Raw genomic sequence first — 24,906 nt, forward strand, 5'->3', positions numbered from 1 at the left:
CATCAGAGTGTTCTCTAAGCATCTGCTGTCTGCCACTGTCTGCCACACTACCATCCTCCTCCAGTCTCCTAAAAAAGAAAATACGGAAAGGAAGAAGAGGAAAAAAAAATAAACAAACAACAAACCTACAAGCAAACTGGCATGAGGGATGAATATTAAAGCAAAGGAAGGGAAAGAGAGCCAAAAAAGAGAAAATCTGGAGAAAGGGCAGGGGAGCAGAACACCCTTATTCTAAAAATCCAGCATTCTTTCAAGTCATCTTTAGTATTATTTATTGATCTTGCCATCTGTTCACAGATACCAGTAAGTGCTTCTGCCTGCTCTAGGGCAGCGCTACTAAAGATGTTTCTTCCTTGTTCCCACTAAATTGTAGTACAAATGGATCAAAGGGAAACTGTTAACTTTGCAGATTCAAACCATTATGCAAACTCTAGTTAATACATTTTCAGAGCATCCATACAAATTACATACTTGATAACTGTCTCAGCTTCTGAAATGAGTAGTGGTAATGTTTTTCTAGGTTGCAGGTAAAGTGAGAAGAGGCAGAAAGCCTGTCATTCCTGGTAGGCATTTTACCTTTCTAGAGCTCTACCAAGGACACTGTGCCTGCATGCTCATTGTGCTTTCTCAGGATCAGCTAGCATTCATTATCCTGCTTTCAGTAGTTCTGGTGTCTTGCTCACAGTCATTCTTCTAGCCCTCTCAATCTCCTTTTGAATTGCCCCATTCTTTTTTAAAGTTGATTGGTTGTGACAGCTGAGGATGGATAGTAGGTACAGCAATGGGGAGTAGGAATATTGACCATTCTGAATCACTGAGCTGCCACAGCAGGAGATAAGCATTTACCTAGTTCTGCTGTGCTACAGATAAGAACATGCTTCGGACAAGTGGTTCCAGTAATTAAATTGAACTTTTTATCTCTCTGAATACAATACCCAAAGGGTTCCCTTATGAAAAACCTAATAATAGTTTTACTGCTTTCCTTCTGGCAACAGCTCACTGTGTGTCAGCAATTCCCTTCTCACACAATGTATTGCAAGACAGAAGACTTTGCCAAATGCACTGGGACAATACACAGCGGTGTCTCATGAAGAGTGCGCTGGTTCTTGTCAGTGCTATGGACAACTATGGAGTGTGTTCAGCTGAGTGCTGACACAGTGTTACTTTTGGAAGAGTCTACATCTGCATGCAGAGATCTCATTTTAGCTAATATAGAATGCCTCTGTGGTCTTGTCAAGTAGAAGAATTTAATTATGCTGAGAGGAACTGCAATTATGGAGTTGTCTAGTGGGGACTAAGCACCAAATCCTGTCTGATTTAGGTAAATCTGTGCATCACTGTAGTTTGATTCTGAAGTTATTTGTTTCCCCAGCTATTCTGCTAACATCTCATAGTTTCATAGTTTCATAGTTTCATAGTTTCATTCAGGGTTGGAAGGGACCACAAGGATCATCTAGTTCCAACCCCCCTGCCACGGGCAGGGACACCCCACACTAGATCAGGCTGGCCAGAGCCTCATCCAGCCTGCTCTTAAACACCCCCAGGGGCGGGGCCTCGACCACCTCCCTGGACAACCCATTCCAGGGTTTCACCACTCTCATGGGGAAGAACCTCCTCCTCACATCTAGCCTGAATCTCCCCACCTCCAGCTTCATTCCATTCCCCCTAGTCCTATCACTACCTGAGATCCTGAGAAGTCCTTCCCCAGCCTTCCTGTAGGCCCCCTTCAGATCCTGGAAGGCCACAATTAGGTCACCTCAGAGCCTTCTCTTCTCCAGACTGAACAGCCCCAACTCCTTCAGTCTGTCCTCATAGGAGAGGTGCTCCAGCCCTCTGATCATCCTTGTGGCCCTTCTCTGGACACCTTCCAGCACCTCCACATCCCTCTTGTAATAGGGGCTCCAGAACTGGACACAGTACTCCAGGTGGGGTCTCACCAGAGCTGAGCAGAGGGGGAGGATCACCTCCCTCGACCTGCTGGCCACACTTCTTCTGATGCAGCCCAGGAGCTGATTGGCTTTGCGGGCTGCAAGTGCACATTGAGAGCTCATGTTGAGCTTTTTGTCCACCAAAAGTCCTGAAAACGGACTACAATATTCCCCTCCTCCATACTAGCAATGTTGGATTTGTTTATGTGTTCAAGTCTTATTAAAAAAGTTTAATACCTGTTTGGTCCTTTTCACTAAAGCTCCTATGATACAAAATGGATTTTTTTGTCAGGATAAAAATCATTAATGGAAAATGCCCAGCAGACAATGATTAACCTTTGTTGTTTTGGTTGGTTTATCTTGCAATGTGATGCTGGGTTTGTAATAGGAAAGTCCAAGAAATGCTAAGAAAAATAGCTTCATTCTCCAACATAAAACATTTAATTCATCACGCTAGGGCTTTTCTCTCTGCTGGGTGATGCATGTTTTTTCTGCTTCCATATGTATTTATTTTATCTGTTGGATACCACTCCTGGACTACTAAATTATTTCACTGCTTCAAAAAACCAAACATCTAAATAATCTGTCCTCATTGCGGTGAGGAAGGATGTTAATTTTGCTGCAGCATCGGTTAGCAGGATCATAGAATTATAGAACTGCGTACATTGAAAGGGACTCGTGAGGAGCTAGTACAAGCTCCACCTCAAAGCAGAGCCAGCTTAGATTGCATTATTTAGGGCCTTGGCCAATTAAATCTAAAACATTTCTGAAGCTTGAAATGCAGTGATGTTTCTCAGCTATCTCAGTAAGTGTAATTTTTCCCTATCAATGAGTTAGAATTTCACATTACAGCTTCTGTCCATTGCTTCTCATCATCTCCTGTGAAGCATGCCTTTGTTTTCATAGTTTCATTCAGGGTTGGAAGGGACCACAAGGATCATCTAGTTCCAACCCCCCTGCCATGGGCAGGGACACCCCACACTAGATCAGGCTGGACAGAGCCTCATCCAGCCTGCTCTTAAACACCCCCAGGGACGGGGCCTCGACCACCTCCCTGCACAACCTTTTCTCTAAGCTTTTCTCTAAGCCTTCTCTTTAAGTAGTTGAAGAAAGCTACAAGATTCATCTCTTACACTTCCCTTCTAAAGATAGCACGAATAATATGCTCAGCTTTTCCTTGCACATGAAGTATTCAGCTCTCTAACCATCTAATGATCCTTCTGCATCAGTATGCCAATATCTTTCTCATGGTGGAGTCAAAAAATGGGACAGAGTACTTTTGGTACAATTTCAGCAGTGCTGAATAGAGGGGGGAAAAGCACTTCTCTCTTCATGCTGGTTTCACTCTTGCTTGTGCAGTTTCAGTATTGTTTGGCCTTCTTCACCACAGAGATGCAATGCTGACACAGCATATTGTCCATGAGGATCCTCAGGTCCTTTCTCACAGCAAATGGCATCAACAAACAGGAACTAGCTAATGCTGCCATTATCCCAACAAAAAGATTTAATTAAAAAAGAGCAGTATGAGATGGGTCCACTGTTAAACAGGGTGTTTGACTTACTTCATCTAATTCCCACAATAATTTGAAGGTGTCACAACTAGTAGTATGTCAGACTTTTGCCTCCATAATTAAACCTTTCTAGAAATTAACCATCGTTTTCTGCTCACTTTTGATATGGATAAACTATAACTGTCCACATTAGAACCTGAAATTCAGTCTGTAACTACCCTGCAAAAGAAACTTGCATCTGTTGACTGCAAGGTAAGACACATGCGAGAAGCAGCAGATCACACATTGGTTAGAATGGAATGGAATGGAATGGAATGGAATGGAATGGAATGGAATGGAATGGAATAGAATAGAATAGAATAGAATAGAATAGAATAGAATAGAATAGAATAGAATAGAATAGAATAGAATAGAATAGAATAGACCAGGTTGGAAGAGAACTTCAAGATCATCACATCCAACCTATCATCCAACACCACCTAATCAACTAACCCATGCAACCAAGCGCCCTGTCAAGTCTCCTCCTGAACACCTCCAGTGATGGCGATTCCACCACATCCCCGGCAGTCCGAACATCTTGATTGCTGGGAACACTAAAAAGATCTCATACTTTCTGCAAAGAGTAGAATTGAGTCAGGGACTATGGACTTGAGTGTATCACAACAGGTTAGCTAGTAGTTAGAATTCTTTTTAAACTCCAAAGTTCTATGAGCTTTTCATTTTCAGCCAGTAGTGATGGCAATTGTAAATCTGTATCTTAACAATTGTGGCATATAAAACAGTCACTGCACCAATCTGGCAAAAGCAATATGGTAAATATGTAGAATATGCATGTACATTGCTGATTATTACTAAGGAAGTCCCCTGCTCATGAAAATGTTTTTTGCTTATCATCATTCTCATTCTTATCGTGGTGCTAAGATTAACTTGTGCAGTACTGGATTTTATATCGTACTCCTAGTGATCCAATCAGATGTGTGCTGTTCAGTCACAGATTTTTTTGTGTGACATTTGTTACAATGTAGAGTAGAATCATGACACATTTTTTGAGATTAATTGCTATCTTTATTGAAATAAATAGTGGAATGAATGCCAAAAACAAAGGCTGGTTTACACACTGGCATCTTGACCTGCGAAGCTTGCTGTGTACATTCCATTCTTGAGCTACAGAAAGAAATTTAAGAGATTATTATTGCACCAGAGCAAGAGGACACAGTCTCAAGCTGTGCCAGGGGAGGTTTAGACTCGAGGTGAGGAGGAAGTTCTTCACCAAGTGAGTCGTTCGTCATTGGAATGTGCTGCCCAGGGAGGTGGTGGAGTCACCGTCCCTGGAGGCGTTCAAGAGGCGATTGGACGTGGCACTTGGTGCCATGGTCTAGTGATGGGGTCTGTGTTGATAGGTTGGACTCGATGATCCTCGAGGTCTCTTCCAACCTTAGTTATACTGTGATAATGCACAAAAGACAAAAATTAAGTTAAATGAAAACCACAGAGAGTCAAAAGATACCAGGAAGTAAAAAACGCTGACTTGTTACTTCCCTTTTTTCTTGTTCTGCCTAGGTGTTGTAGTCCATTTAATCTAGTTAGAGCTTCCTACACTAATCTGAACAACATATGCTTAGAAGTGAACTCAAATGTCTTTGTTCTTTTGGGTATATTAGCACCATTGCCAGAAATACTGACATGTAATCTATAAACAAGGTGATGCAGCTACAAAGTAAAGTCAGAAAGCTGGATAAAATGCTGCAAGAGAACTCTTGAAAACTGCTGTAGGGACCTGCTGGTGACATCTGATTCATCAGACCCTTAATGGGAAGGTCGTGAGTTCAAGTCTGCAGTGGGCAGTAGTGTCTTCCCTACTCTTGTCATGTGGTCTGTGGTGACAGGTTGGACTCGATGATCTTTGAGGTCTCTTCCAACCTTAGGAATACTGAATAGATATCATGAATACCTGACTTACATTTGCATCTGGCCTTTGAGTGCAGAAAAGTGGTGGGAGAAAGCAAGGCAGGTTTATATTTGGTTATAAAAGCAAGCATTTGGACAGACTAGACATGTTTCTCACTCAATGCATCCTCATCTTTTTTACTTGTGTCCTGGCATCAAACACCTGCATTGCATTCTGTTCAGAGATGGCTTCAGGATAGACAAACCCCTATGTATCACGCCTCTTCATGGGGCTCAGCTTTTCTGTTTGGTTCTTTTTCTGTACATGTTTCATTTTAACTTTACCACTAAATGGTAGTGTGATCTGACCAACAGATCAGGTTACAAGCTGTCCTTTATGCTGAGTTTACTGAGAATGAAAATGCAGTTTCAGTTGCTAAGATATTTTTTAAAAGTAAAATAAATGTTAAAAAAGTCAATTGCTGCTGTACAGAGACTTTACACAGTTTAAGCTTTAGGTGAATTGTTTATAGGTATGCTATAAATCCCTGCAACCACACAGGGTATAGTGAAGATGCTAGCTCAATATGGACAGATTTTGACCCAGTACACTGATGCACTTTATTTCATGCAGATTGATCAAAATCAATATGTAGCACGCAGAGATTCTTTGTTTCACATAGTTGCTTCAGAATAGCTGTCCCCAGTTGCATCATTATGAAAGATAATGCACATGGATTGTGATCTAAATGTTGCTTCAAGTCACAAAATCTATGTTATTCTCTTTGAAGAAACTCATTGTGTATTGGGTGGTTACCTTTTGCCTTCTGGCTTAGTTGGCTGCTTAATTAAGGTCCTATTTAACAATATGGAATAATGCATATTGATTAATAGATTTCACCCAAAAATGCAAGAGTAAGATTTTCATCTGGTGGACTTGACAGGCACACAAGTCACTCACAATGCAGGCAGTTCAGTCCCCAGAAAAGGAGATTGCATGACTAGTGATTCTTGCACCTCCTTTTCAAGTGCTCATCTGCTTTCCCATCAATGCAATTTATGAAGCACTTATGTGAGTCATAGGTAGAACAATGAAGCATGAGTGTTTGGTGGCAGCAATTTTAACAACCATAGAGCAAACAGAAATGATAAAAGTGGGAAATTACATCTAAGAAGCAGAGAACACCTGTTTTCTGTTTGTCTGCACTAAATATTTGCAATTAATTAACTAGAGTTTGGTAGTGCATTTACAATCATAACTATTTTTACAAACCAGCATTCTTGCATCGTTGCTGGACTTTTGAAGAGCAAGGTTCATGCATGTGTACTAAGTGAAAACTTTCATAACAGTTCACTATGGTGAACTGAGTAGTTTATGTAACATCTTCACTTTACTAACACTTTTGAGACATGAATATCCAATAAACAGAACAGATAAAGTATACATGGGATGTATCTAGGTCGTCAGAAGAACTAATTTCTGTGGACCTTACAGACACTTCTAACCAAGTAGTAGACAGGGCTCAAAATAAACTTAATATATTTGAAATGTAGTTGAGCCATGAAGAGAGACACTTTGAACTGAGGGCAGAATGTCTTTAGGAACCACCAGAAAATTGCCACTGTCTACAGCAGATGATACAAAGCTAATACTTGGATCTTTGGCAGTCTATGAGTAAAGGTGCAGTACACCACTTTTTTTCCCCTGCATATTCCATTGGTATTTGAGATGAACAAGAATGTTGCATTTCATGCAAATAAAATAGGGAAGAGATGAGCAAAAAACACAGATTTTAGCTAGCTCAGGGCAAAAGATAGTGATATAATTGTACATAGGATTTATTTTGACAGAATATAGAAGTAAGGTTGTCAGGTTGTCTAGGATTTTTTAAGTGCAAGCCAATAGGACGAGTCATGAATTTCTATTAGCATCCCAAAAGCTTTATCGCTAGAACCCAGAAAGCTGAAAAATGTTTGTATGTGTCATAAAAAAAGGGCTTAATAAAGTGAGTGTGTTGAGCAAACTGACAGCTGTTTTTATGAAATGAGATTTCTGCTGACTGTGACAAACGTGTAGCACTTCAACACTGAACTAATCATTGAGGAGAACAGAAGCATGAAACTCAGTAAGGAGAAGCAAAATAGACTGAATCAGCATTGAAACCAACTGCGTGAACAATAGTCCTGCTAAAGAGGACCTGTAGGTAACAGGACATGGCAGGCTGAATATGAAATGATGGCATGGTCTTACTGTAAATGATCATGGTGCAGATTATGTACTAAGCCACATTAGGATCATGGCAAGTAGACTAAAGGAAGTTGTTAGCTTTGTTTACTTGGTATTATTGATGAATCTCCTCTGCGCAGACATGGGTCCCTAAGTTTATATAGACCAAAAGGCCATGAAGAAACTGGAGAGAGTCCAGCAGAGAACAGCTAAGATGGTCTGGGACCTGAAGCATATATGTAAGGAGCCAGACATTGTTGAGCATGTGAACAGGTGATCTAATATCAGGCTACATCTATATAAATGGCACTTAAGAGTTGATGGGTCAATCTGTTCTTAGCAGAAGCTGGTGATGAAACAAGCAATGATGCCCTTGAGTTGTGGCTTGAGAGGCTCAAGTTCACAGTATCACAGTATCGCAGTATATTGTCAATCAGCACCCCCAGGTCCATCTCCGTTTGGGAGCTCTCAGCCACTCCGACCCCAGCCTGTAGCTCTGCATGGGATTGCCGTAGCCAAAGTGCAGCACTCGGCACTTGGACTTGTTGAATGCCATCCCATTGGATTCTGCTCATCTCCTTAAGTATTATTGAAATAGAAGAAAACAAAACACAGGACAAAACCCATCAATTTTTATTTTTTTTATAAAGTATGGCTTCATTCCAAAATCTCCAATATGGAAAGACAGCCCTCGATCTCAAGTCATGTGTTCAGGATTCCTAAATTCAATGTCTCATAAAATATATTAATTTTAAAATGTAATAAACGTACACAGCTCTGTAAAATGACATGTGTGGCAATAAGAGTAGCTCCCTCTTGGTATTTGTGCTGTGCTTATCTCCATGGCAGCTAAGCAATTTAGGAAAAGAATAAGCAAACAACTTCGTGCTGCATACTTCTCTCCCTCTGCTCTCTTCCTGTTTTTCTGTTGTTTGCTAGTAATAATACATACTCTGATGTCTGAATCAGAAAATGTCAAGGTTAAAAGAGTCATGTTATCTAACTGCAAAACACTTCATCTCCAGTCCTTGAAAGCCTTCCCAGAAGGAACTTCTGCCAAGTTTTCCCTTTCACACTTACAGCTCATAGCCTCCAGCCCTGATCTCATTTCCTTCATCACAGAGCTAGCCACTCGCATTTCCTGTGCTGGACTGGACTTCTCTCCAAAACCTGGGACTCCCTCACACTGGCTAAGCTGACCAAGCTGAAAAAGTACATCAGGAAGGTGGGCTCCATTACAGGTGAAAGATGTGTGCCTCTCAGAGACACATTCCCAAGTATCAGCCTCAGTTTTACCTTAATTTGTGGTTATTGCATGAATTGTAATAGGGACCGTTAAGGGAGTTGAATCCAGTAGCCACAGGAGACTTCCTTTCTAACCAAGACCACAAGGTTTCTCCTGTCCCAGTATAATGGCTGTGTCTGATGCTCTTCTGGCAGGTCTGGCCAGTAGCAACAGACAATGTGCTGCAGACGCACAGGTACACACCGCACAGCAGTAACCTCGCCTGCAGCATAGACTGACACAGACCAAGTGGTGTCTTTATAAGCACCTGCATGAACCCAACAGTGCTTGCATAAACTTAAACACAGGTAGCTGGGTCCTGTTCCTCCTCTCAAGTCTGTCAGGCTTAAACCAATGAAGGCATACATGCACCCTCACATCCTAGGCTCACAAGCACAGCATATTACAAATCTCTCAGACTTTAGCAAAGGCTCTCAGCCTCTTGTGATGCCCACGTCTGGGCAGGAAGCCCCTTACCCACTCATCGTGTCAGGCCTTAAGTCTTTCCAGACATGGGTCTTCTGCTTGCCAGCTACTCCAGCTTGAAGTGAATTACATATATATGCATGTGCATAAACACATACACACAGGGCTGGAATTACCCAGGCAATGTCTGCATACCATGATGTCCAGTTGTTGGCACTCTGGGCCTTTATGATCTACAGACCCTTCTCTGGCTGCCAGCAGACTTCTTCACACAAGCACAGGCCAGAGAGTGAGATTATACAGGAAAAAAATAATTAAGAATAGGAATTAGTAAGAAGACAAGAGAGACTGACTTGATCAGACAACTGTATCAGCCAGTATCTTGCTTATGCATGACTGTCCTCTTTTATCCCCACTTCTTTCCATTTTCCCACGCTTACAATTCCCTCTACCCATCTTGATTTCTCGCTTTTTCCACCATCATCTTCTCACAGGTAAACAACCCACTCAAGTTACTTTTCCTCATTGGTCCCAGTTTTGCTACATTCATAACCACATTCATTATTTCTGATACTGGTTACCTATATATAACATCTCAGCCTTACATGGTGATATTCATATGGCAGCCTGGGGAGTTTCCTTCCAAGACTGCATTCTCCAAAAGGTTCCTAATATTCCTCTTCGATTACCTGTGGAGCTTGTCCTTCTCTCACATGGTTCCCCATAACTAACTATGAAATCCTGATGTTTCTCATGTTGTTACACGGTAACATTTGTCAGCTGCTCACTCTGCTATTGGTTATATTCAGCATTTTTTCTTGATGTTCAGTACTTTCTCATGGTCTGTTCTGCTATCTGAGACTCAGGACAGGAGCTAGTCATCTCCATACATATTTCAGTAGGGAATGTAATCCATAATTTGTCCTGGTGCAGAAATCACAGTGTCCCTTGCATAGAATCACATGAAACACATTAAAAGGACTTCTAGAGGTCATTCAGGTAAGTCAAGCAAGGAAATTGACTGTCTCTTTGGGCAACCTTTTTCAACACGTAACTCTTCTCCCTGTGGGAAAAATTGCTTATTTGCATGTCACTGGCATTTCTGTTCTTGCTCCATGTTCTTGGAAAATTTTCTCATGTCATTGCACAGTTTACATCTGCCCAGAGTCAGTTGTGATATCCTCTGTAACCTAGTTTTACACTAAGACAGCATCCTTTTTTCCTCTGGGGTAAGCCAGATCCATCCCTTTGGTCAGACCCAGCCACATTACCATCTTGGTGGCCCTCTACCAAGCTCACTGCTGGGGGCTTCATGTCTTCCTGGAACTCAGCATGAAAATGAAGTTCCCTCCTATACCAGATAAAGTCTCCTTTCCCTACCTCATTCACATAAGCAATGTATCTGGTTCAGGACAAAGACCAAGTGAAAAAGTCGGTGAAAATCAACCAAATTACTTAGTTAAAACAGAGTTTAGCTGCATTTCTCCATAAATGGTTCAAAGAGACTGTAGGGACATGGTCACATAAAAACTATACTGCAGCTTTCAATTCTGTGGAATCTCGTTCCCTAAATTGAAGTTCTCTCTTGTGCAGAGAAATGCAGCAGTCTTGGCTGTAAAGCATAAGAGACAGGGAAGACGTTATTGAGCTTTAAATGAATGGAAAGGTTCTGTCAGAAATTCAGAAAAGGAATTCAGTACCACCTGGCCAAGGATGTTAGTATTGCCTGAGTTGCTAAGCAACGGTAAAAGCGCTCTTCATTTCAAGATTAAGTAAATGTTGTTATTTAAAGGATGAATTATAGAATTATAGTTTATTATTTAGAGGAAAACAAAATTTGCTTTGCAGTGGTGTAATTCTCACTCTTGCTTTACAGTGGCCTGCCACTAACATTCACATACTTTGGTTGAGCAATGTAAACCCCTTAATCCTAAATTGCATACCCAGGTAGAAGCAGCTTTCTTTCCTCGGTTTCTCCCCTTTTCTTGAGATATTTTCATGTCACCAAACCTGAAGCTCACCTCTACCACTCCAGCCCTCCATTTTTTTTTTCTATCTGCATCTCTGCTAGTATATGACAGAAAGACGTATAACAGTAATTAGTGTTCTGCTGAGGACACAGCATCTTGTTTGATCCTTGCAAGATTTATGAGCTAAGATAAGTCCTGGTCAGCACAGATGTTCAAAAACAACATCCCAAAATACTCTTTCTTTTTTTTTTTTTCAAATGATGCCATACTAAAATAATTTGTCATTCCCAGTTTGTAGCACTGAATAGATGACAAAGAGGTGTTCAGACATTTTGAAGGTTATTCTAATTTGAAGGTTATTTTACCACCTCAAAATGAAGAAAGTAATTTAGTGACATGAAGAAGGATGCAGCAGAGGAAGCCACACACAGAGAAACAGGAAATTATTTAGAAGATCAACGGCTTAATACACTTTCAGAGGCACTTACTTATGTCCTTCTGTGATTTGTATAAGAAAATAAAGCTGTACCACATAATTAATAGTCATTCATAGACCATTACATAACTTCTCATCAGTTAAAATGGTTCTGGTTTTGACTGCACCATTGGTACAATGGGCCAGATTATAATTATCACCTAGTAAAAAGTGGAAAGGTTTTACAGATCTCCCCGGATTGATTCACACTAGTCAAGTACCTGATTAATTTTCCTTTGTACAGCAATCTCCTCACTTGCTGCTTCCCAACTAATATTTGGGGAAAGAGGGTTATTTAACATTTACAGTCTACCTGAGGATTTGTATACTTCTTAATAAGGAAAAGTTTCCTCTGGATGTTATTTGAGGGTGAACAATAGCCCTAGAACTTACTCAAAGACCAGCTCTTAAGCACAGTTGCACCATGAATATTTATCCAGCTGCATGCAAAAGCTCTGAGCATCTTGCCTCTGCTTTTCTCCTGCAAGATATCCTCCTTTGTTGGGAGAACGCTGCCATAGCAACGAAGGGCAGCAGAAGGCAAGGGGGCTGACAGACATGTATATAAAGCAGGTTGGATTTTCAGGCTAATTAAAAGGGTTTGTGTTCTGGGTCACCTTGTAAATGAGACAGGGTGCTCAGAAAGCTGCAGCCGAAGCTGCTCAGCAGAAAGTGGAGCAAATGAACAAAGGTTCTTCTGGGGCTTACTCCTTCTTGAATGCAGTCTGTAATTTTCATGGTAAGCAATTGCAATGACTCTAGAAAATTATTTCCTGGGTCTTCTTACTCAATAGGCAAAATGTGGTTTTATGAGCTAGACTGTAAAACGGTTCGCTCTGATTCTGAGGAGTGATTTGTATCGGTGGACTTCTATCCTCAGAATTCTTTGACACAATTGCTAAAACACATCAAAATGAATTTTAGTCCAGCCTGAATAACATGGATTTGAGCAGCTCTGCAAGCTAATGCCACTTGAGAGTATTTTGTCGACTTGTTCAGTTTAGTGTTCTTTCCGTTTAAGGTTGGCATGTGTTTTTTATTATCTGTGCTGTACGTACAAAGCATTTCTGGTCTACCATAGGAGCAGGTATGGAGACAGCTGGAGCCTGGTTCCTATGCTTTCTCCACCTCTGGCCTTTGTTTCTGTTCCTGATTCACTTCATAATTCTGTAGCTTGAACCACACTGCCACAGGAATACTGTGAATGTTAGTATTTGTGCTGCTGCTCTTTGGAGATGCTCCACCCTCATTCCTGTTATCTTCATGATGATATTGGGCTGGTAATTTATTTATGCAGTAGGATTCTGTTTTGAAATGGTGCTTCACATATATGAGCACAAAGGAGGCTTTTACTCTTAAAACCTGAATGGGGTATTTAGATGGTAGACTGTCTTGGTCCACTTCAGACCACTGTCTTGGTCTGAAAGCTGGGAAGGAGATGCGTCTCCTTTTGAACATAGCTGCAAGTGAAATTAAGGCACAAACAAGGCTGTGTATCAAGATGAGACTGTAAAGAGAAGGAGAATAGAATAAATGAAACAGAGAAAGGAAGAAAAGGGAGAGACAGAAAGAGAGAATGGAGAAGGAGAGAGCAGGAGAGAGAGTTACCACCTCATGCTCCTGCCTTGGAGTAGGGGGAGAGACGTTCCCGGGCTTCTGCTTCCATCCTCAGATGTCCCCATTGATGTTGCCCCCAGTAAGCTGACATAGCCCAGGGCTTTTATACTGTTCATCATCGCTCCACCTGCCCCACACCCTAGTCACATTACAATGCCTATGTGACTGCCAGGTGTGCTATCTCAGTGGGCAGAGCTACACATCAGGCAGGTCATTCAGGATGATCTTTGTTGAGACACTTCTCAGGGGTTGTTCAGCCTGGGTAAGTGGAGGCTGCAGGGAGGCCTAATGTGCCACTCCAGTACCTGAATGGAGCCTACAAGAAGGCTAGAAAGGGACTATTTACAAAGGCCTGTAGTGATAGAATGAGGGGCAAAGGCTTGAAATTAGAGAAGAGTAGATTTAGGTTGGATATTAGGAGGAAGTTCTTTACCATGAGAGTAGTGTAACTCTGGAACAGTTTGCCCACAGAGGTAGCTGAGGCCCTATCCTTGAAGATAGTCTAGGTCAGGCTCAATAGGGCAGCCTTAAGTAATGGAGGATGTCCCTGCTCACTGTGGGAAGGTTGGATTAGATGACCTTTGGAGGTCCTTTCCAACCCAAGCCATTCGGTAATTCTATGATTCTATGGATTTCTGTCACATCCAGACTATTCTCTTACAGTTTGGGATTTGTTCCTTTGTCTTCCTTAGTGATACGCATCGGCTGCATCAGAGAGGAAACACTGGATACAGTGAATGGTTGCTTTGGTAGTTCAGATCAGGTGCATGGCACGTTGTAAAATTTAGTATATCACAGTATAACTTAGGTTGGAAAGTACCTCGAGGATCATCGAGTCCAACCTATCAACACAGACCCCATGACAAGACCATGGCACCAAGTGCCACGTCCAATCCCCTCTTGAAGGCCTCCAGGGACGGTGACTCCACCACCTCCCTGGGCAACCCGTTCCAATGCCGAATGACTCGCTCGGTGAAGAACTTCCTCCTTACCTCGAGTCTAAACCTCCCCTGGTGCAGCTTGAGACTGTGTCCCCTTGTTCTGGTGCTGGTTGCCTGGGAGAAGTGACCAACCCCTTCCCAGCTACAACCACCTTTCAGGTAGTTGTAGAGGGCAATGAGGTCTCCCCTGAGCCTCCTCTTCTCCAGGCTAAACAATCCCAGCTCCCTCAGTCTCTCCTCATAGGGCTTGTGTTCAAGGCCTCTCCCCAGCCTTGTTGCCCTTCTCTGGACACATTCAAGTGTTTCGATGTCCTTCTTAAACTGAGGAGCCCAGAACTGGACACAGGACTCAAGGTGCAGCCTAACCAAAGCAGAGTCCAGGGGCACAATGACTTCCCTGCTCCTGCTGGCCACACTATTCCTAATGCAGGCCAGAATGCCATTGGCCCTCTTGGCCCCCTGGGCACACTGCTGGCTCATATTCAGGCGGCTGTCGATCAGCACCCCCAGGTCCCTCTCTGTTTGGGAGCTCTCCAGTTTCGAGTTACATCAGAACCACTGTGTCTACCACCTACTTTTGAACTTTGCCTGATTTTTAGTGCAATGCTTTAACCTAACTTAGTCTGAGAATACCTGAGTAAAACTTTATGGTCTCCAATATTAAGAATTTTGCAGGAACATAGCAAGGCTGGCAAGATGATCTAGACTCTCCTGGCCTAATATATAAGCATTTTTTAAAGCTCCTTTGTCTTCTTCTTTTGTTTTTTTGGTTTAATGTTTGTAGGCACTCTGGGTTTGTAGTTTTTTTGTTTTTAATCTGAGTTATAGAATACTAAATGCTGGTGCTGAATAAGAGCTACAACTGTAGTTTAAAAATCCAATCATTTTACATATTGTCTCTGGTCCTTTAACCTAAACAAGAAACAGGCAGTAAATCAATGCCTGCACTGAGATCTCCCTGAGCTCTACTGTTATTGCAAGAGCTGCAAAATTAAACAAGATTTTTATTCTACTGGACTAATTCAGTTCAGACCAATGGAAGGATGAGAGATTATTGTCAGTTCTTCAGGTAAATCTAAATTTTCATCCCACCTTTCCTGGCTGCAAAACTGTTGCAAAGACAACTGCCATACAAATGGAACAGATTAACCTTTTTGCCAGTCCTTCAAATCAGTATCACCATTCCCAAAATACTGCTGCTTGGGCAATACTTTTTTTTTTTCCTGTAGCTATGCCCAGAAGATAAATCAGCACCAGTAATTTATAGCAATTTATAACTATTGATGAGTCTTGAGGATGCCTTCTTTGAAGGGAATACAAATCTAATTAACCATATATTTACTAAGACTGTATTCTACTCCTGGGACCTGTCTTGTTCAACATCTTTGTGGGTGACATGGGCAGTGGCATTGAGTGCACCCTCAGCAAGTTTGCTGATGACACCAAGCTGTGTGGTGCAGCAGACACGCTGGAGGGAAGGGAGGCCATCCAGAGGGACCTTGACAGGCTGGAGAGGTGGGCACAGGCCAACCTCATGAGGTTCAATAAGAGCAAGTGCAGGGTCCTGCATCTGGCTCGAGGCAATCCCAGGCACAAATCCAGGCTGGGCAGTGACTGGCTGGAAAGTAGCCCTGAAGAGAGAGACTTGGGGGTGCTGGTGGACAAAAAGCTCAACATGAGCTCTCAGTGTGCACTTGCAGCCCGCAAAGCCAATCAGATCCTGGGCTCCATCAGGAGAAGTGTGGCCAGCAGGTCGAGGGAGGTGATCCTCCCCTGCTACTCAGCTCTGGTGAGACCCCACCTGGAGTACTGTGTCCAGTTCTGGAGCCCCTATTACAAGAGGGATCTGGAGGTGCTGGAATGTGTCCAGAGAAGGGCCACGAGGATGAGCAGAGGGCTGGAGCACCTCTCCTGTGAGGACAGACTTGAGGGAGTTGGGGCTGTTCAGTCTGCAGAAGAGAAGGCTCCGAGGTGACCTCATTGTGGCCTTCCACTATCTGAAGGGGGCCTACAGGAAGGCTGGGGAAGGACTTCTCAGGATCTCAGGTAGTGATAGGACTAGGGGGAATGGAATGAAGCTGGAGGTGGGGAGATTCAGGCTAGATGTGAGGAGGAGGTTCTTCACCATGAGAGTGGTGAAGCCCTGGAATGGGTTGTCCAGGGAGGTGGTTGAGGCCCCGTCCCTGGAGGTGTTTAAGCCCAGGCTGGCTGAGGCTCTGGCCAGCCTGATCTAGTGTGGGGTGTCCCTGCCCATGGTAGGGGGGTTGGAACTAGATGATCCTTGTGGTCCCTTTCAACCCTGACTGATACTATGATACTCCCTCTTATTCTAACTGGACAAAATTGTACAGAAAGTGTTATGTGGCTTTCTAGATCTTCAGTTTACCAGATTACTTCCAGAAAACAGACTGGCAAAATTGTTATCATTCACTTCAATTTTATGGCTCTCTTCTGCTATAACTTTAATCTGTATGAAATTACTCAAGCACTGAGTAAAGAAAGCAGCTATGATACAGCCAGACCTTTCTGATGGAGTGTTATTGCAGAAAGCATATACATCCATTTATAAAAATATTAATTATATAACATAGGATGGTATGTTTTGACATGAGAAAATTTCAGTACAGCATGGAGGTTAGTTCTTTAAAATCTCAAAGATACATATGTTCTGTTTGTGTGTAGTTGGATGACTGCACACCTTTAAATACCATTTCACAATATGCATTTACATATAGTTGCTAACATGCACCGGGGGTTATTCACAGAACTATTTGTGCTACTGCAGGCCATGCCCTTTTGAACTTCTACACATTCATACAAACATCTCTGTGTCACTTGAGCAGAAAAGGCAAGAAAGAGAAATGTCAGAACTGTGAGATAGACATTCCTTTTTCTCTCCTCTTCAAAATTAAGTTGATCTAGTCCCCAGGTGGTTTGCAGAGGCGAGTTAGCAGACACAACATTAAAAATGAGCCTACTGAGCTGTGTTCAAAGGAAGCTTAATTTTTATCAATGGCAAGAAGACTTAGACAAAACAATGTGAGGATCCCTGGACAAAGGAGGATGTTTTATACCTCTCAGTTCAATATTTACTCTTAAAAAGCACACATACTTCAAGCAGGAAAGAAGAAAACATTCCTTGTTGTCTGTTCCCACCATGTACAAAAGAAGGTTTTAAAATATTCTATAGAGGTTGGCAAGATACCCTGACAAAATATTGAAGGATTTAATGTATGAACAGTGAATTTGCATATACTTTATGCAAATGTTTGTTTTCAAGCTGTGTACATTGTCTTTTCCTTAAATAGCATGGTTATGGATAAATAAAGTGTATGCAGAAGTCTTTGCAAGACTGGAATCTAACTTCCCAACTACATTTTAAATCCCATAATTATAAAGAATAGGAAAAGCAAGATTACATATTAGGGCAAATGTGTGTTACAGAAAAGGTAATAAAGCTTTTGGTCCAGGCAAGCATTACATAAATACAGGGAAGGCTGATGGATTTCTGTACATAAGATTTTGGCCAACAGTGATGCATAGATGAACCCTGCTTGGATTCCATGATGGCATTCAGTAACATCCACTGTAAAAAATCTACAAGAACCTAAGGTTTTAAAAGACAGAAATTAAAACTGGAAACAATTCAGAAAAGAGTGGCAAAGATGATATGAAGTACAAAATGGCTTCTGTATGAGGAGCAGCTAAACAAAGTAGCCTTAAGCCTGGACAAAAAAGATGATTGTGAAGGGATTAAAGTAGAATCACAGAATCATTGCATTGTTTTGATTAGGAAAGCCCTCTAAGATCATCAAGTACAACTGTTGACCTAACACCACCATGGCCATTAAACCATGTCCTGCAGTGTCATTTCTACACGTTTCTTGAATGGCAACTCCTGGGCAATCTATTCCAATGCCTGACCACTCTTTCAGTAAAGAAATGTTTCCTGTTATCCAGCCTAAACCTCCCCTGGCACAATTTCAGCCTGTTTCTCCTTGTCTCATCACTTATTAGGGAAAAAGAGACAAACACCGACATCACTACAACCTCCTTTCAGGTAGACAGCAGTAAGCTTTTCCCTCAACCTCCTATTCTCAAGACTAAACAACTCCAGTGCCCTCAGCTGTTCCTCCTAAGACCTGTTCTCCAGACCCTTCACCAGCTTTGTTGCTCTTCTCTGAGCACGCTGCAGCAACTCAATGTCTTTCTTGGTGGTGAGAGGCCCAAAACTAAAGAGAGTACTCAAGGTGCAGTATCACCAGTGCTGAGTACAGGGAGACAATCACTTCCTTGGTCTTGCTGGTCATGCTATTCCTGATTAAGACCCAGATGCTGCTGGCCTTCTGGGCCACCTGGACACACTGCTGCCTTTTATTCAGACCACTGTGCATCAACACCCCCAGGTCTTTCTCTGCCAGGCATCTCTCCAGCCACTCTGCCCCAAGCTTGTAGCATTGTATGTGGTTCTTGTGATCTAAGCACAGGACTCAGCACCTAGCCTTGTTAATGGGCCTTGGCCCACTGATCCAATCCCTCCAGGTCCCTCTGTGAAGCCTTCCTACCCTCAAGTAGATCAACACTTCCTTCCAACTTATTGTCATCTGCAAACTTACTGACTTGGTGTTGAAATACGAGAATACAGAAGCATTCTTGGCAGTGGTATTTCTTTTCTTGCTGCTAAGGTCAGAAATTCTTCATAGAGTGATTGCCCATTGGAATAGGCTGCCTGGGGAGGTGGTGGAGTCACCATCATTGGGAGTATTTAGGAGACCTGATGGGGTGCTTGGTGCCATGGTTTAATTGATTAGATGGGTGTTGGATGATGGGCTGGATGCGATGATCTTGCAGGTCTCTTCCAACCTGGTTTATTCTGTTCTATTCAACACACTTGATACTCACAGTATTTGTATAACACCATTTACCTTTTAAATACATTGATTTGAAGAGGTTTCAGTAAAACTGCAAGGTCAGTCAGTAGCTCTTAACTGATCCAGTTAAAATCTCAGAGATCACTCAGCACAAAAAGAACTAAACTGGATGTTTTTTCTTCTCTGTTTCTATGATTATAGAAGAGTAAAAAATGAGATTACAGAGTACCTGGGATAACTTTATTGGCATCATACAGTGAGCACTTTCAATGACTTTCAAACAGCATTTGTCAGAGAAAGCAGTTTATAAAAACATTGCAATATAAAATACTTGCAAACTCATCAAACCACTCAGTACTACTATAGCAACCAACTGAATTAGAAAGGCCAGTCAAGGAAAACCAAAAAGCTCTGCTTCAAAGGATTTTCTGCATCAAGAAACTCTCCTCTGAAGGGTGAGCAACAGATTGTACCAGACACACTGGTGCTTCATCTTATGCTGAGAACTGGATAACAAGGGCCAGGCCTTGATCCTCATCAAAATAATCTAGGTTTGGGAGACTCGCCATGACCCCAGCAGCAGCCTTAGCCACAGCTGAGAAACTGTGTCCCCTCAAAAAAAGGCTCTTCAGTGACGAGCAAGTCATCAGATTGCTGGAGCTGAGTTCTGGTCATGACGGTCCACACAGGGAGTGATACAGTTGAAGGCAGCTGAAGAGAAGCAGGGCATTGTAGCTGCTGAACAGCTAATTTTTACAGTCCATCACTGCCATTTTCAGTACAGTTGTTTTGACAGCTTGGATTTCCCCTCTCTCCAATCAATTATTTTCAGAATGGTGTCAGTTTACATGTTGACATTTTTAGAGCTATCTAAAGCCAGCTTAAGGAGGAGGATCTTCTCCTCGAATAGCTTTGTATTTTGCCATATCTTCTGGGAAGACCTTTGTCAGTTCTTGAATTAACAGACTTTTGAATTTCTGGAAAGAGGAAAAAAAACAACAACATAGGTATAATCTCCACAAACTAAAATACTTCTCCCAGAAACTAACCAGCATCTTCACATAAGAAACAGAAATTGTTTGGACCCCAACCATTTGGACAGAAATGGTTGGACCCCTCTGGTAAATTCTGGTACATCATCATCTGACTGATCTTAAACAAAGCTGACACAGGACATGTCCTCTTGATTCAATACAGAAGACCCTCCATCTCCAAAAAGGAACTCATATCTCACTTAGAAATACATAATTCTTCCTGCAACTTTCAGAAGCACAGAGCACATGAAAATAAAGACAAAACTTAGAACATTCAGAAGTAAGTCTACATTCTGCAGCAAACTGTCCTTCTCCAATGTTTTCCAGTTCAGCCAAATTACATTCTGAACAAAAAACTCCTCCTCAAATCTCACTCAACTTCCTCTCAGCAGTTACAGCACAACAGAATGTTAGATGAAAGTACAAGTTCAGAAAAACCCCAACACTAACATACATTAAATAATTTTATAAAGATTAACTTCAAGACTAAAATGCTTATGTAGCATGTTTTGACATTTTTATGGTCTAAGATCCATTCAAGCCTGAAAAAAATACCCCTTCTGTTTCACTTACTTCTAAGTTTACACACATCATAGTTACAGATCTGTAACAGTGTGAGATACTCACTAGTATTCAAATCAACAACAATAAAGAAACCCCAAAACAAAACCATAGCAGTAGTAACTGTGGGATGAATTACAAGTCTCCTTTCCAAAACAGAAATTAAAGTACAGAAATGCAGAGCAATTCTGCATGCAAATCACCTGATATGGGAATTAAGTAACTGCGTAAATGAAAAACCCCCACATCCTTACAAAAAGAGGGGAAAACTTAGCAAATACATTAGTACTTTCATTATCTCTGGTTTACCTTCATTGTGTCAATTTTTCCTTTTACTTGCTCATTTTTAGCCAAAGCTCGCTCCAGACATTCCTTAGTGTAAAGCTGAGGGTTGCGGCCTTGATCTATGTATCTGAAAAGAGGAAAGAGATTACCTAAATTACCAAACTCCTGCTACGACGTTCTCCAAGGTACAGAGTTGTTCACCTTGCTGTCTCTTTGTCACTACGATTATCTGAAACATGCATTTTAAAATCACAATTTATTTAGAATAAACCAAACCAGGTTGGAAGAGACCTTCAAGATCATCGTGTCCAACCCATCAACCAATCCAACCCACCCAAACAGCTAACCCATGGCACCAAGCACCCCATCAAGTCTCCTCCTGAACACCTCCAATGACGGCGACTCCACCACCTCCCCGGGCAGCCCATTCCAATGGGCAATCACCCTCTCTGTATAGAACTTCTTCCTAATATCCAACCTGAACCTCCCCTGGCGCAGCCTGAGACTGTGTCCTCTTGTTCTGGTACTGGCTGCCTGGGAGAAGAGACCATCATCCACCTGTCTACAACCTCCCTTCAGGCAGTTGTAGATAAGGTCACCCCTGAGTCTCCTCTTCTCCAGGCTGAGCAACCAAGCCATCTCAAAAGACAGCTCAAGGAGGACTAGGCTGTGGCTGTTCTGGAATGCTGTTTTGAATCTGTTTCCCAGAAGCCTGAAGCTTTGAAAAATGTATTAAAATCAAACAAAAAAATATAACTACCCAGCTCCTCCCAGGCAATTAAGTACACATGATTAAAAGCAGTCCTTTTCCAAGCAACTGAAAGGGCACTAACCATAAAGCAGCTTAATTAGGACTAGTAAGTAACTCAGTGTAAAAGTACATGCCTAAAATGAAAGCTTACTCACTAGAACACTAGTTTTGGGAGGAAAAAAAATGTATTACAGCCTGCATACATAAAGTCAATACAAATTAAAAACCGAATCAAGAAAAACAAAATTGATGATGTGAAAACAGAGGTATTAATTTATCATTTGTCTTACCCTTCTGCTTTCTGTCTCACAGGTACTTCTTACCTGCCTGCTCACACTCTCGTGAGGCATTGAAAAGCTGGAGTTTAAGAAACAAGCAGTCCTCAGCGAAAATAATCCAGGCTGCAAAGACACAGCATCTCAAATCTCACCTACTGCACCTCCTACGTACAAAGTTACTTACTCAAAAACTTCCAAAGGCACGCTGATATCGTGAAGCTGCTGACGGCATTTGTCGATATCCTGCAACCCTGTCACCATGAAATTCCTGCAAGAAGAAAACGTGTCGTCTTTAGACAAAAGGAGGCACACTCGGCTAACCGTAAACCTGAATGCAGGGCCAGCGACACGAGGGCTCACAACATGATACCCGGCGGGGACACGACCCGAGCGAAACCCCCTATCGCTCCTCCCACGTTTCGCTAGGGAAGGAGGGTGACAGATCCGCCAGCCAACCCTTGCGGTTCCCTGAGGCACCCAGCTAGGGAGTGGGGTAGGCGGCAGGAGCCTCGCGGCCTGGCCTGGCCTGGCCCGGGAAAGAGGCATGACGGAACGACGGGCCCCCTCACAATTTCTGGTTGAGCCCAGTCTGGCTGCTGGGCTGGAAATCGCTGACGATAATGCCGAGCTGCCGAATGTTCTCCACAAACTTCTCCAGGTGCTCCTCCAGAGAGTCGAACTTCTCCGCCATGGCCACGGCTCTTCCCGGCGTCACTTCCGGCCGTGCTCGCGGAGGCGGGTAAGCGGAAGCGGCCGGCTGAGCCCCGCCCCATGCCTAACCCTCCTCGGAAGAGGCCACGCCCCTCTCCTGTGGAGGCCACGCCCCATGTGACTAAAGCGGCCGCCCTCCATCTGCCCCCCGTGTACCCCCGATCTGCCCTTCTCGTCCCGCCTCTCGCCGGTGCCACGCGGGAAGAAGGAGGCGCAGGGTAGCGGCGAGCAGCGGTGTCTGCGCATGGCATCCAATGATGAGCTTTGAAAAGTTACTACCAATTGCTGTGGCGTGCTGGACGTGCACCGCTACGGGCTAGCAGCTGTCCTGCTGGCGAGCAGGTCTGCAGAGAAGGACCTGGGAACCCCGGTGGACAAGTAGTTCACTACGAGCCACTAAAGTGGCATTGTGACCAAGAAGGCAAACAGTATTCTGGGGTGCATTAAGAAGAGCATGGCCAGCAGGTTGAGGGAGGTGCTACTCTACCTGGTAAGGATGCACTTGAAGTATTGTGTCCAGTTCTGGGCTCCCCAGTTCAAGAGATACAAGGAACGACTAGGACGATGTCCAAGAGAGGGCCACAAAGATGACAAGGGGATTGGGAGCGTCTCTCTTAATGAGGAGATGCTGAGAGACCTGGGGCTTTTTACCCTGGAAAAGAGAAGACTGAGAGGGTGAGTGAGTGCCATAGCCCTTCCCTGGAATCCGATGGAAATAGGGAAAATGGTTGTGTGAGATGTGAGCAGGTAGACTATACTCAACCTGGTGGTAGAGCTAAGAGAGGAAGTAGACAGGCTAAGGAACACTAGGGAGTTGCAGAACCACATTGTGCACTGAGACAGGAACAGCCACCACAAAAACCACAGAATCAAAGTGATCCTGCATCCTTTCCCCACCAGGATGTAGGTAGGGTCCCAAAAGCAAGTACTGAGTAGAAGCAAGTCCTCATTAGGGAAGGCAAGCAAACCCTCTCCTTGCCCACTGTGCCTCCCAAGGTGCCACTACACAATACGTATGAAGCTGTAGATGTGGAGAACCAATCAGTGGATAATGTGGGTGCTGTTTCATTCACACCAGAGGAGTCGCAAACATCAAAAGGAGCTACCTCCCCGTAGTATTGCTACCTCCACAAAGGAGAAGAGTCATAGTTGTAAGTGACTCACTTCCGAAAAGAACAGAGTCTGATATGCCAGGCAGACCCTTCTCATAAGGAAGTCTGTTGCCTTCCAGGAGGCCAGGTTGAGGATATCACTAGGAAACTCCCAAGCCTGGTGAGGCCCTAAGACCCAGTTACTCTTCCATGTGAGTGGAGAAGAAGCTGCAGTACATAGCCCAAAGGCAATTACTTTAGAGCCTTAAGATGGTTAGTGAGAGAATCTGGGGTGCAGGTTATCCTTTCCTCTCTCTTTCCAGTGGTGGGCAGAGATACTGGAAGGAACAGGCAAATACATTCCATTAATACATGCCTCTGTGGCTGGTGTAAGCAACACAGTTTTGTATTCTTTCACAATGGGTTAGCCTACACAGCACCAGGCATGCTGGCATTAGATGGGAGACACCTTTCTCAAAGAGGAAGGAGGGTCTTTGCCCAGGAACTGGCAGGACTCCTTGACAGGGCTTTAAACTAGATGTGAAGCGGGAAGGAGAAGAAATCAGGCCTGCCTGTGACAGAGTGTTGACTCACTGGAGACTCCCAAGACAGTAGAAGCCAGAAAGAAAACTCACAAAACACCTCAAGGGAATCAAGGGGAGCTCCGCTAAGAAAGTGCTGCAGCCAGCAGCCAAGCTGAAGTGTCTCTACACAAACACACACAGCACGGGCAACAAACAGGAGAAGTTGGAAGCTACTGTGCAGCTACAAAACTATGACCTGATAGCCATAAATGAAACTTGTGTGGCTGTTGATGGCTACAGGCTGTTTAGAAGGGACAGGTGCAGAAGGAGGAGTGGAGGTGTTGCCCTCTGTGTCAGGTCATTGATAGAGTGTGAAGAATTATCCCTGAAGAATTTCCATGAACAGGTCAAAAGCTTGTGGATAGGAATTAGGGACTAAGGAAACAAAGGGAACTTTGTGGTTAGCATCTACTACAGGCCACCTGATTAAGGAAAGCCCACTGATGACAACAGGAGACTTTGTGCTTGCAGGC

General features: G+C 43.2%; 1 protein-coding gene across 1 annotated transcript; it reads right to left on the minus strand.

Moving 5' to 3' along the window:
• Nucleotides 1-19,356: 19,356 nt before the first annotated feature.
• On the minus strand, nt 19,357-22,776 carry MED10 (mediator complex subunit 10). Its single transcript, XM_068147730.1, has 4 exons — nt 22,617-22,776; nt 22,232-22,315; nt 21,043-21,145; nt 19,357-20,115 (listed from the first exon to the last, which is right to left on the minus strand). Exons 1-4 carry the CDS (start codon nt 22,736-22,738, stop codon nt 20,020-20,022), a joined length of 405 nt encoding a protein of 134 aa, XP_068003831.1. The 5' UTR covers nt 22,739-22,776; the 3' UTR covers nt 19,357-20,019.
• Nucleotides 22,777-24,906: the final 2,130 nt, after the last annotated feature.

Source organism: Melanerpes formicivorus, unplaced genomic scaffold, assembly GCF_026170545.1.
Source record: "Melanerpes formicivorus ecotype bairdi unplaced genomic scaffold, bMelFor1.0.p_v2 SCAF_15, whole genome shotgun sequence".
NCBI lineage: Eukaryota > Metazoa > Chordata > Aves > Piciformes > Picidae > Melanerpes > Melanerpes formicivorus.